General features: G+C 40.7%; 2 protein-coding genes across 2 annotated transcripts; one reads left to right on the forward strand and one right to left on the reverse strand.

Annotated features, from left to right (window-relative positions):
• LOC120293723 lies at positions 1–2582 on the reverse strand. Its single transcript, XM_039313449.1, has 2 exons — positions 1874–2582; positions 1–269 (listed from the first exon to the last, which is right to left on the reverse strand). Exons 1-2 carry the CDS (start codon positions 2580–2582, stop codon positions 1–3), a joined length of 978 nt encoding a protein of 325 aa, XP_039169383.1.
• A 6695-nt stretch (positions 2583–9277) lies between these two features.
• LOC104444489 (flavonol synthase 1) lies at positions 9278–12337 on the forward strand. The gene is made up of 3 exons (XM_010058160.3): positions 9278–9800; positions 11552–11879; positions 11957–12337. Exons 1-3 carry the CDS (start codon positions 9346–9348, stop codon positions 12167–12169), a joined length of 996 nt encoding a protein of 331 aa, XP_010056462.2. The 5' UTR covers positions 9278–9345; the 3' UTR covers positions 12170–12337.
• Positions 12338–13037: the final 700 nt, after the last annotated feature.

Consider the following 13037-nt stretch of genomic DNA (forward strand, 5'->3'; position numbering starts at 1 on the left):
TCACCACGCCAAGGCCGCCTTGAAGCCGAGGCCAGCTACGACTACCTCGCTCGAAGCCCTGCCGGTGTCCGCCCGAGCTCTCCCGTTCGTGCCGCGCCGACCCACGATTCCGGTGACCCATTGCCACTGGAGACCGTCTTCATCGCCGTCGGTCTCTGCCTCGACATCCGCCCCTGCTCCGCGCACCAGCACCCGCGAGCATCGCTGTGCAGCAACCTGCGACCCACAACGCCCGCGAGCCCTCTCGCTGCTCAACTCGACGCCCGTACCTGCACCTCCCGTGCCACCTTGCCGTCACTGACCTGTAGTATCCGACGCCGGCCACCGTCCGTCAGGTGCCCATTAACATTGCAGCAAGCCCCTCTTTCTTTAGGTGGTTTAGCCTTTTCTTTTATTTATTTTGTTCTATTTTATCTCATTTAAGTTTATCTATTTAAGTTGTAATATTTGATGTTAATATTTGTGAATTTAGTATGCATTATCCGAAGGGATTTTGTCCGAAATTAATATAATTATTAATTTGATCTGAGAGACATTGGATCATTTTTCTAATTATTTTTAATTTTTGGGCTTTTTGGTAGAATCTCAATTGTTAAATCATAATAATTATTTAATTTGGTCCGTAAGACTTCGGACTAGATTTTTTAATTATTTCGAGTTGTTGTGGTGATTAGGGGTAAAATAATTGTTAATTTAACCCGTGAGACGACAGGTTATTTTTTCAATTATTTTGGTCCTTTATTTAGTGATTATATTAATTGTTTAGATTTAACCCTTATTTAACAATTATTCAACTTAAAAAAAAACTAAAAAAGAAATTAGAAAATCAAAAATCAAAATATTCAAAAAAATTTGCATGAGCATATAGGACATTAAGGTTTAATATAATAGACACGTAGGTTTAATTAATCAAATTTTTAGGATTATATTTCTAGGATTGCATTTTTAGTAATATTTTTAGGACTGCATTTTTAGATGTTTTAAAAGAAATGAGTTAGGATTAGACTTAAATAGCCTTTTTTAGAGTCTTAGATATAATTGGCACATTTTCATATTCTCATCCTCTTTTTAAAATATAAAAAAATAATAAAAATAGTTTTCTAAGACATAATAGGGTTTAAGTCAAATTAATCCCAAAAAGGATTAGAAAATTGCTTTAGATGGCTCAATTAGGGTTTTTATTAGTTTTGAGTTTCAACAAAAAAATACAAAAATACAAAAATCTAGGTGCATGTTAATTAGTTGCATAATATGATCATTTAATTAGAATTTATTAGTAAAGTTAGGTCATAAGGTGCATAATAACTAGTTTGCATAATAGACCCATTTAATTAGAATTTCTACATTAATAAGATTAAGTCATTTAGTGTTAAAATGCATTTTAATTTTTAAGAAAATCCCAAAAGAAATGATTGCTTGCTTTGTGTGATGCGATTTATTATTTGAATGTTTTAAATAATGGATGAGCATCCGTGTGGTCACCACATTTGCATGATAGTAATTTAGGTTAAAATAAATCAGCTGCTTGCAAAAAAAACATTTTGAAAAAAATTAAAAAAAGAAATGGTACCGAAAGGGTATTATAAAATTCTAGTGTAACTAAGTTCCCGTACCCTTAGTCTCTGGTTTGTAGGAGTAAAATAAATCTCCGTTTATTTTACTTAGGTGTCTAATCGACCTACCATAAACCGATTAGTGGCGACTCCTAATTAATAACTTTTTGCATGTTAAATGTTTGAACCTTAGGTCGCGAATTCGTATGGGCTTGGGAGAGCCCGAGGTAAGTCTAAAAGCTTAGCAGTCCATTAACCTAGTTTTAGGTGGTGAAGCCGCAAAAATTAGGTCGCAACATTGATCTTATATACCCACTTACATTCAATTGGTTTGCGATGTGCAGGTAGTGGCACAATGTCCCAAGTATGATTCTCCATCAAGGCATGTAATTCAGACTCCATGGCCTTCTGCCAACGAGGATCAGTATTTGCCTCGTTATAACTAGAAGGCTCTTGTTCTTTAGAAATACGACTTATACAACATAGATGTTCTGGAGATAACATATCAAATGAAATATAAGACAAGATAGGATAGCGGGTACTTAATGATCTTGAAGAACCACATATATAATCTTTTGTCCAAGTAGGTGGACGAGTAGTCCAACTAGAACGCCTCGCTGGCTCTTGTTGTGTCAAGGATGATTCTTCCCTAATGCTTTCTTCTAGAAGATTCCTCAATTGTGTTGGCTCTTCTACAGGAGTCATTTCAATGGAGTCTTCAATAACATTCTCAACAGGAGGAGGTATACCAAGCAATACACCAGCTAATCCTGGAGGAGAAGTAATAATGAATGTTTCGCTAGAAGATAAATTCTCTTCCAATAAGAATTGCCTATTCCTTGACTTCTCATCTTCATATAAGAAAGTGGCATTTGAGAAAGGAAAAATATCTTCATGAAAGACAACATCCCTGCTTACAAAGAAATCTCCTGTAGATGGTGCATAAAGCCGATATCCCTTTTGTAAGGTTGGATAGCCCATGAATATGCATCGTCTAGCATGAGGTGCCATCTTATCTCTATGCCCCATTGTAGTCAAATAACATAGACACCTAAAGACTCTGAGATAACTCAAATATGGTTTCCTTCCATATAATAACTCAAAAGGTGCCTTCCCTTTTAGAATGTGTGATGGCATGCGATTGATTAAATATGCTACTGTGACCACACAATCTCTCCAAAAATTTTCAGGAATAGAAGCTTGGAATTTAAGTGCACGCGCTACTTCTAAGAGATGATGATGTTTTCTTTCAACAACTCTATTTTGTTGTGGTGTATATGTGCAGGAACTCTCATGCAAGATTCCATGTAGAGAAAATAAAGAGGCACATTCAGCATTGAAAAACTCTTTTCCATTATCAGTGTGTATCCGACTGATTGTTTTTCGAAATTGAGTCTTAGATAAGGAAATGAAGGTCTTTAGATGGGAAAAGACCTGATTTTTGGATTGCATGAGAGAAATATCCTTGTTGCACGAGAGTAATCATTTACGATTGTAAGAAAGAACTGAGACGCATCATGATTCAAAGTATGATAAGGGCCCCAAATATCAGCATGGATTAGAGAAAAAATGTAATCTACTTTGGAAGTGCTATTTTGGAAAGGAGCACGTGTTTGTTTTGCCAAGGGACAAATGGGACATTCAGGACAATGAAATGATACATTGTGACCCGATCTTTTATGATTAAGAAAATTCATATCCTTGGTAGCAGCATTACACAATGATTTATTGAATTCAACAGGAGGTAATTTTAGAAAGATGTGGAAATTCCATCCAAAAATACAGCCCTTGATTGCCTCTACCCAAGCCTATTAGTTTGCTAGTCGAAAGGGCCTGAAAGAAACATTTATCAGAATAGAAAAGAATGTGACATGAATTTTCTTCACAAGCTCAGGCAACTGAGATTAGATTGAAGTAGAAATTAGGAACACAAAGCATATTTCGAAGAATGATGAGGGAACTAAGGTTCACAGTGCTAGTCATGGTGATCTTAGTGGTATTTCCATTCAGAAGTTGTACTGATGTGAGAAAAGATAATTTAGTAATATTGGAAAGAAAAGCTTTATCATAGACTATGTGGTCACTAGCACCTGAATCAATAATCCATGCATTCTTCGAAATTGAGTTCATTAAACAGTAGGATATACCTGTAAAACTTCCACCCTTATCTATAGCATCCAATTTCCTCAATGCTTCTATTAGCTCATGATATTGTTCATGGGTAATTTTTTTTCCTATGGGTTGGCCCGATACATGAAAAACTGAGGAAAATTTCCCTTTTTCTTTTTCTCCTGGCTTTCCAAGCAATTTCCAGCGAGTTTTCAATTGTATGGTGCAGGCGTTTACAATAATCACAATACATTTTACCTTTCCTTTTTGGCCCATTAATTTTCGTAGCTGATGAAGACCTGGTTGTGGGCTAAAGAGCTTGGGCCGAAATAGGCCCATACGGACCATCTGATCCAGCAAAGGAATCTCCACACGGCCTATCTGGCCCGTGGAAGTGCGCTGATCGTAAGCCGTCTGATCCAGTACGATTGATGCTGCGCGGACCGTCGGATCTTGTCGCTCCCAAGAAGAAATGATGGCCATCCGATTGCTGGAAATAATCTCCATTGTCCGTCGTCTTCCTTAAAACCGACCTAGGGTTTTCACCGCTGAAGAACCTTAGATCCGCCTCTCTTCCTCTCCCCATGTTCTTCTGCGAGGGGTGGATCTGGCTCCTTGCCGCCAAGACCATTCTGTCTCCTCCCTTGCCATGGTCCGCCATTCTCTATTGGCTCTCCTCCTATATGGCGAGTTGATAGATTCGGCTGAGACTCGGCATGGGTTCCATGGTTAGTATTTGAGAATGAAACAATAGGTATGTTTCGTTGAGAATGAGGAGAAACCTCATCGCCTTCTCCATTTCTCGCATTTTCTTATACTGCTGCTGGATGTGATCAAGCCAGTTGAACTTTTCTTCGGCTGCTTCCAATTCGTTCGACAGAGCTGAAAGCTTGCCGTCGCGACGGTCATATTTCCCTGTGTCAAATCTGAGATTTGTTGTGTGAGTGAAAATATTTTAACTTGATTGAGTTTTCCATACATCTCTTTTATGTTTTCCCACATTTTCTTCGAATCCTCCATCAGGGGAAGCTCTGCCGTGACTTTGGGTGCGATGCAGTTTCCAATTCAGGTTCTGACCAATTGGTTGCATCGCCTCCAGAGCCGTGCCATTCGCTCGTTGGATGGAATCGAGAACGTTCCATTGATGAAAACTTCTTTATCCTTTGTTATTAGTGCCCACTGGAATTCGTGCGACCAGCTCGAATAGTTGTCAGCACCCGTTAGCTGCTGACTGATGATCTTTAACTTTGGTGCATTGCCGTTTGTTGTGTAGAGAGGGTCACCGGGTTTCGGCCGGCCACTAGCAGCGAGGATTTGATACGGAAAAAAAAAATCGAGTGCATGGTTCGGGTAGAGATTTGTGCACGACCCGAACCACTCAACCCAAATCCATGACCGACATTATGAGAACCTGAGTAGGGATTTTTTCCCATACCCGGTCCAGTTGACCCGCCCGTCTGCTTCGAGCCGATGGTTGGATTTGCCCCTTCGTTGGCTAGTAGACCTCCATCGGCTTGCGCGCTACTCTGGTAGCCAAGCGATGATGCACTGGGAAACGGCCCATGGTACCATGGATACGGCATCCATTGGTAAGGGTAGCCTGCGAAGGGTTGCCCCAGATTGGCCTGAGCCTGAAGCTGCCATTACGCGTGTTGAGGTTGAGTCTAGATTTGGCTTTGCAGTTGTTCTGATGCAGGTATCACTACAGATGAATCTTGGTCACCGAAGGTTTGCAGCGATGCTTCTCCTACGGATTGGTCAACTGGAGTTGAGATAGGGTCTTACGGCTTTGTCATGGTAAATAGGGAATTAATTCCTTCGATAACTCCTTCTGCAGATGATGTTCCTTTCTTAGGCAATCAAGGCTTTGAATCCTATGGCAACGCTTTCTGGAGATTGGAGTTCCTTGCAAGGTAATTGGAGCGAAAGCAAAGAATTTAGGTCAGAACCGTTTGCTGCTCTGATACCATGTCACAAAAAGGAATAAAGAAGAAGAAGCTTTTCTGGATTCGTGGAAAAACAGAAGACGTAGAGGAAAATTGTTTTCCACTCTATTGATTGTAAATTCTGTACAATGTAATGTATTTAATTACGAATGAAGAATCAATAAAAGGAAATTGTATATTCTTCTATCTTTTCCTATCTTTATAATCCTAAAACAACTCGATTCCCTATCGATACAAACATATCTTCCAACATCCCCCTCTATCACTCTCACGTCCCTCCCTTTCTCTCACCTGTCTCCGTCTCTTCTTTTCCCTTTCTGTAGAAGCCAAAGAAGCTGTTGACTTTTTGACTTTTTGACTTTTTTTTTCATTTCCTCGAAGAGAAGCCCCCCACAAAACCCTACGCATTTCACCTTTTATAGGCCACCGATTAGGTTGTAATTTTTCCAAATCGATATCCACGAAAATTCTTTTTCCAAACGCATTATTCGCTTTTCCGAACGCAATATTTGCTTTTCACATCTGCCCTATTTAGAAAATTCATCATATCTTGGAAAAATTTCAAATTCCTATTTTTCATAATATAATTTTTTTGTCATTAATTTTTGGGCCAATTTGCTCGCTTTGTGGGCTTAGTTCGGGTTCTTCTTGCTAGAAGGCCATCGGCCGTCGGCCGTCGTCGCCGACCATCACCACCATCTGCCTCCAAAGTGGTCTATGGGCTATGCGGCGGCGATCGGCGGCGACGGTTGGTGACCGGCGGTTAGTGGCGACAATCCGTGAGCAATAATAAAAAACGAATAAATACAAAAAATAAATTGACACATAAATATTGACCTGGAATTAAACAAAATACAAAAATAAGTATTTCTCTCTCTTCCTCCCTCTCTCCCTCCATTCAAATCTGGCCCAACCACCGGCGAAGTTGTCGACACCTTGATTAGGCCAAACCCCATCGCTGTAGTCACTTGGCCATGGACTACGTTCAAGCTCTCATCGTCTTCCCCGAAGCTATATCTTTGCATTTTCTTTTGTTGTTTGAGCTCGCAATCCATGGCCATCGAGATCTCAAACTTGCCACCTTCCTGCAAGCTATGGACGATCTAGGCTTGTGGCCATGTGTGAGATCAGATCTGGAGGCCCAACTCCAATCCAGATCTAGACAGGCAACGACCACAAGCTGCCGTGACGATGGAGGGGTGGCTCGGCCATGGATGAAGCCGACCACAAGTAGAAGCTAGGCAACGATGGAGGAAGCTAGAGCCCACCACAAGCACGACGGAGGGAAGCTTCCTTCCCATTGCAATGGCCATCCATGAGTCGTCGTTGCTCATGAAGGGACCTCTAGATCTGCAACCTCACCGTTGTTGGCTCGGCCATGGATGGGGCCGACCACAAGCCGAGGGTGGGCGACGACGGAGGGGAAGCTTCCTTCCCATTACAATGGCAGTGTCGTAAGATGTCGTTGCCCGCGATGAGACTTCTAGATCTGCAACCATGGCTCCAATGATAGCGGCTCGTCCATGGCCGCAAGCGACCGTGGTCGACTTGCAGATATGCAACTCCGCTTAGCAGTTCTCTTCTTGAACTCGGCGTTGGCAACTTTGCTGGTGGCGACAACGAAGGAAGATGGGGAGGTTGGGCTCGAGGTGGCCGAAGAGGAAAGCAGAAAGGGTAGATGGAGGTGAAAAGTCAGGTGGACTGAAATTTTTATTTTGTTTAATTAATCCACGTCATTATATATTTGTCAAATTGTAATTGGTTTAAGTTGAAGCGAACCAAGCTTTTAGTATTTGAACATTATGAATTGCCGTCAACAAGTCTCACAGTCAGCTAAACAAAGACCACAAGTACCTATAATAATTTCCCTCTCGTTGTCCAAGTGTGGGTCCCCAGAAGTCAGCGGTCTTGGTCATATATAAAATATGATATAGTCATGTGTAAAGTGTAACATACATTGTTGTCTAATGTTTACAGTAGGGGTGAGCATGGTCTGAGTTGGGTCGGCTCACCCCCTAATCCTAGGACTAATCCACACAGTATTGGTCCTCAATTCTTGGGATCGAAGCCGACCATATTGAGCTTGGGGTCAAGGATCGGACCGACCCCGTGGATTCGGTCCGGTTCCGGGATTAACCTAGGACCAACCGATAATTTATTTATTTCATTTTTTTTGTACTATCTAAAAAGGCAATCAAGGATCGAACGAACCCAATGGGTTTGGTCCAACCGATAATTTTTTATTTCATTTTTTGTACTCCTTGAAAAAGCGAGCGAGAATCGGACCAACCTTATGGGTTTAGTGATGAGCGAGGTCAGCTAAGAGAGGCGAGCAACAAGTGTCGAGTGGGGTGAGCGTTGAGCATTGAGCAGGGAGCAACAAGCTAAGGAGTATCGAGCAACGAGCGACACGAGTGACCCAAAGTGAGTGAGGCAAGTGTCAAGTGGCAAGCGAAGAAGTTATTTCTTTCGATTTTGACAAATTAAAGACTAAGAGGACAAATACCACCCGCCGTGGTGGCTCCACTAGATAAGGCCCCATTGATCCTTGCCCTCAAGGTGAGGGGTTCGAAACCCAGGGGAGGCGCTTGGTGCCTCAACCGTTTGCACGGGTTGGTGGTTCCCTTGTGTGGCCCCAGGGATTACCCTCCGGCTACCAACTTACGAGATTCCCTAGGTTATCAAAAAAAAAAAAAAAAAAAAAAAGACTAAGAGGACAAATAAGATAAAAGAAAACGAGTATTAAAGGAGGATGCCGTGAGGAGCTATTTATGTCCTTTTAAACGCTGTGAGGACTCCTCACAAAAACATATTTTTCTTTTGTAAAATATGGCTTTTGACGCTATAAAAAACATTAAAAGATCTAAGTTATAAAAAAAAAAAAGTTGTAAAATTACTTGAATTCCTTACTAAAGAGCTATTTAATGTTATTGACGCCGTTTATTTTAGGATTTTCTTTATATAAAAAATTATAAATAATATATTATATACATAATATATATATAGAATCAGGGTTGGTTTGGGTTGGACCGACTCTAAATTCCCACGACCGAGGACCAACCTCGCATAATCTTGGTCCGTAATCACTAAGACAAGGACAGACCCGTCTCCCAGGAATCGGACCAAGACCAACAGGGTTGGGCCAGTCCAGGGTTGGTCCAAGATTGACCTTAGACCGATACTCGCCCTAGTTTACAGACCTCTTGTGTGCCTCTATGAGAGAGAGCGCAAGAGGAAGCGATGGCTTTGAGTGTGATAGCTTGGACAGCGATGATACTGGTTGTTGTGTTTTTGTCTCTCACGGGTTCACTCTGAATTGGTCAATATGATTTTTTTTATAATTTTTTCTTAGATTGATGACAGAAGATCTCTTTTTGTTAATTTCCGTGGAAAGTTAGATAGAAGCTCGTAGTTGGACCTTGGGTTGGGTCGACCGGTCCGCCTCACGGTGTGCACCGATTGGCTCGTCCCTTCTACCGGCGATACGCTCCTGGCCTTAATTGGCCGGGTCGTGCCTCCGGTGCTGTTACTTTGAAATATGATATCACGTGGTCCGGTAGGTAGACCAAACAGTAAAGGAAACCAAACACTCAAACCGGAAATTAAGGGATGTCTGTTCCTATATATTTGCATAACGTATTCCCGAGTCACTCGTCAGTGCCTAGTGCTGCGGTTACAGAAAACCAAACAAAACTGCCCATCAAAAGTCCAAACCCAAAAAGAAAGAAGAAAACCTTATGGAAGTGGAAAGAATTCAGGCGTTGGCCTCGGTCGGCCTCGACACGCTCCCAGCCCAGTTTGTCCGCCCCTCCCACGAGCAGCCAGAGAACAGCCCGGCCGTGGAGGGCGTCTTCGTGCCGGTGATCTCGCTATCCCAGCCCCACCACGCTCTCATCCGGGAAATCCACGAGGCATGCCGCGACTGGGGATTCTTCCTTGTGACCGATCACGGGATACCGCTGGAGCTGACCGGGCAGCTGCAGGAGGTGGGCCGTGAGTTCTTCAGGCTCCCGCAGGAGGAGAAGGAGAAGTACGCGAACGATCCGTCCAGAAAGAATTTCGAAGGGTACGGGACGAAGATGACCAAGAACCCTGACGAAAAGGTTGAGTGGGTGGATTACTTTTTCCACTTCATGCATCCATCTGGCAAGGTCAGGCATGAAATTTGGCCTCGACACCCGCCTTCTTACAGGTACTAGGTTTGATCCATATAGCAACCGCGTTTATGGACCTGGGTCGGAAAACATGAAGAAAATGTTTTCCACGAACTAAATGGACGCGGAAATTATGAAATTTATAAAAATTATTTTTCGAGAAGTCACACTTTGATAAATGATAATATTTTCTGATACATGGCCGAAACACGAAAAATGAACTGAAAATTATTTTTCATTGCTAGACATCTATTATTTGGACATTGATAATTAAAGACGCGTATGATAAAATTTATATTTCTCTATTTTTTTGTTTCTCTGTTCTTCGAAATAGGTTTGGAACAGTAATGCAATTTGATTTTTCTATTTCGGAAACAGATTTCTATTCCAAAAAGAGACTTGAAGAAGAAATTAGAAACTAAAATTTTTAACTTATCAATTTCTCAAGAAAATCAATTTCTATTCTAGAAATTTTGTCATGCACCACCTAAGGAACTATGTATAGGCACTAGAGTATGGCTAAAGCATGAGCACCAAAGTCTCAGGCCTTAGCCTCTCAACAACTAGGTTACTCTCTGGTTAGTTTATGTTTAATTTTACTGTCAAATTCCTTAGTTATATGACACATAGTAGTTGACGGATGTACCAATTTAAGATTTTACCTTCCGTCTATCATAGATATATTAGTTTTAAATATTCCGCAATATTAACTCAATTTAACGCAAAGTAAATTTATTAAAAATGTACAAATTTTGAGTTTTTCATAACGTCAATCCTTAACAAAATCTTAAAATTAAAGTCTCGGTCCGTTCATGTCGGGGAAGTTCTCTTTGGGAAAGTCTTTTTTTATTTTTATTTATTTATTTATTTATTTTCTGGTGGACATGGAAGTACCAATTTAAGATTCTATGAAGTCAAGATAATTAAAATGAGCTATGAAGTTGACTGACCTGATTAGAAAAATGCTGTCCACCGCTATCCCCAAAGATAATGTGGGCCACGCCACAATTTTTTTTTTAATTTATTTTCCAAATTCTAAAGTTGTCTATTTTAATTTCTCTTCAATTTTCTTAGGATGTTAATCAATTTTTATTTGGTTAAATTGATTATTTTTTTTTTTTGTTAATTACTCTCGTGGGAAGGACATCTTACTGGGAACATCTTTGACGGTGCAGCCTTTTTTTTTTTTCCCGCATTAAGCTTTTACCATATCATAGATATGTTCACCGAGTATGAATAGTTTTTACTAAGAATGACGGGTTTAAAAAATAGATGATTCAGATCGATCGTGATGTTTTAATAGCGACAGTTTGGTCTTATCATAGGTTGTTTGGTCATAGAAAATCTGTAAAAATAAACTCACTTTTTTTCTAGATAAATGCGATACGCAAATACAACAAAATAGATGAAGTTATTGATAACAACTATTCTTTACTACACGATAAATTTTAATTTCCTTTTGTAACCCCCATACAATACAATTAAGAAAACAGATAAGGTGATGTTTGGTTACGCGTAATAATAAACTCCTAATCCACATCGTTTCGACTGCTAATTGCAATTTTCTATAGCACTTATTTCAAATTTTTGGTTTTAAAAGAGAGAAACTATTTTCTTAAGTTCAACTAAACACCACCTCAGCGTAGTCGATGTATTTGTGATGCTCATTCTTTATCTTCTCATCCTCAAAGAGTCGAGAGAAGAGTTATTTATAAAGAAAATGGATGCTGTAGGTGCTTTTATAATTTGTTGTTTTCTATAATAACAAATGAATGCTTGTCTGACGCAGGGAAGTCACCGAAGAATACAACAAGGAGATACTGAAAGTGACAGAGGTGCTGCTGGAGCTAATCTCCGAGGGCCTAGGACTGGAGAAAAATGTCTTGAAAGCAAGTTTGGGAGGTGACCAGATGGAGCTAGAGATGAAAATAAACCTGTACCCACCCTGCCCACAACCTCAGCTGGCCCTCGGCGTCGAGCCTCACACCGACATGTCGGCACTCACCATACTGGTCCCGAACGATGTCCCGGGTCTCCAAGTTTGGAAAGACGGCAATTGGTTCGCCGCAGATTACTTGCCCAATGCTCTTTTCTGCCACATCGGCGATCAAATTGAGGTAAAATGCGATAAAACAGTGAATTTGCTTCTAGGAAAGATTTCCTACGTTCGACTTACGAGGGATGCTGGTCGCAGGTTCTAAGCAACGGAAAGTACAAAAGTGTACTTCATAGGAGTTTGGTGAACAAGGAAAAGACTCGAATGTCATGGGCAGTGTTTTGTGTACCCCCGCAAGAGGCACTGATCGGGCCTCTCCCGGAGCTCATCAACGATCAGAACCCGGCGAAGTACTCCACCAAAATGTATGCCGAGTTTCGACACCGCAAATTAAACAAGCTCCCGCAGTAGTTTTCTACTTCAGGATCCACGATTGTGATGTCGCAACTTACATTTCCTCTATTATTGCAACGCGAACTCGTTTCTATGTTGCTAACAAAGTGTGCCTTCGTTATCTTGGAAGTAAGCTCTGCGCAGTTGCGTGTTCAAGGAATTTCCTCGTAATTTTCAGTTTCGACATCTGTGGCAGCCGCCATTTTTATGCACATAACATGCAACCTTTTCGAACTTGAGGTTGTCTCTAGAATTACATTCGAGAAGAGTTGTCATCTGAAGAGAATATGCTTTGACCAATATCAAGTCGAGCAGCGGTTGATATGGATTGATGGGCATAGTGCTATGATACCCGAAAATTCATAACATGTTAGGCCATAGATTAGATGAGGCCTTAACCAAGACTCGGTATTATGTTAAAGGATTTGTAACTCAAAAATTATAGCTATTAAGAGGTGACTGGTGTTCGTCGTGTATATCAACAGAAAAACTAGTAAAGCGATGAAGCAAGCAGTTGGATATAGCAAAAGAAAATTAAAAGGAAAAAAGAAAAATAGTTCTCAGAAAGTTGGAAAAAATCATTAAGTAACTTCTCCCTGAATGTGGATGATTTTGTTTCTGTTGAAGAAATTTGATTGCCGATAAAGATAGAGAAGCAGTAGTAGATCATTTATCATTTGATGCTTGCTGACAGTCACTATCCTTAAGTAATTATTTGCCTCCATTATTATTGTTGCCGGGTTTAGAATAAATATACTTCTGGATATACATAAAAGCAACAGAGAAACAAGTTCAACAATTACTCAATTTTCTCCCTTGAAATTTCACCTTGAATGTGCTGAGGTTGCGTGTATGAAAAAAGAAAAATAGAGAATTCTAAAGAAGT

This window comes from Eucalyptus grandis, chromosome 5 (assembly GCF_016545825.1).
Source record: "Eucalyptus grandis isolate ANBG69807.140 chromosome 5, ASM1654582v1, whole genome shotgun sequence".
Classification (NCBI taxonomy): Eukaryota; Viridiplantae; Streptophyta; class Magnoliopsida; order Myrtales; family Myrtaceae; genus Eucalyptus; species Eucalyptus grandis.

Excerpts from the sequence above, each read along its gene's own strand:
- LOC120293723 (XM_039313449.1), bottom strand. The coding sequence starts at position 2,582 with ATGGGGCATAGAGATAAGATGGCACCTCATGCTAGACGATGCATATTC. Across the intron at positions 270-1,873 it reads ACATCGCAAACCAATTGAAT|GTACGGGCGTCGAGTTGAGC; the intron begins GTAAGTGGGTAT and ends CGGGAGGTGCAG.
- LOC104444489 (XM_010058160.3), top strand. The coding sequence starts at position 9,346 with ATGGAAGTGGAAAGAATTCAGGCGTTGGCCTCGGTCGGCCTCGACACG. Across the intron at positions 9,801-11,551 it reads CGACACCCGCCTTCTTACAG|GGAAGTCACCGAAGAATACA; the intron begins GTACTAGGTTTG and ends TGTCTGACGCAG. Across the intron at positions 11,880-11,956 it reads ACATCGGCGATCAAATTGAG|GTTCTAAGCAACGGAAAGTA; the intron begins GTAAAATGCGAT and ends TGCTGGTCGCAG.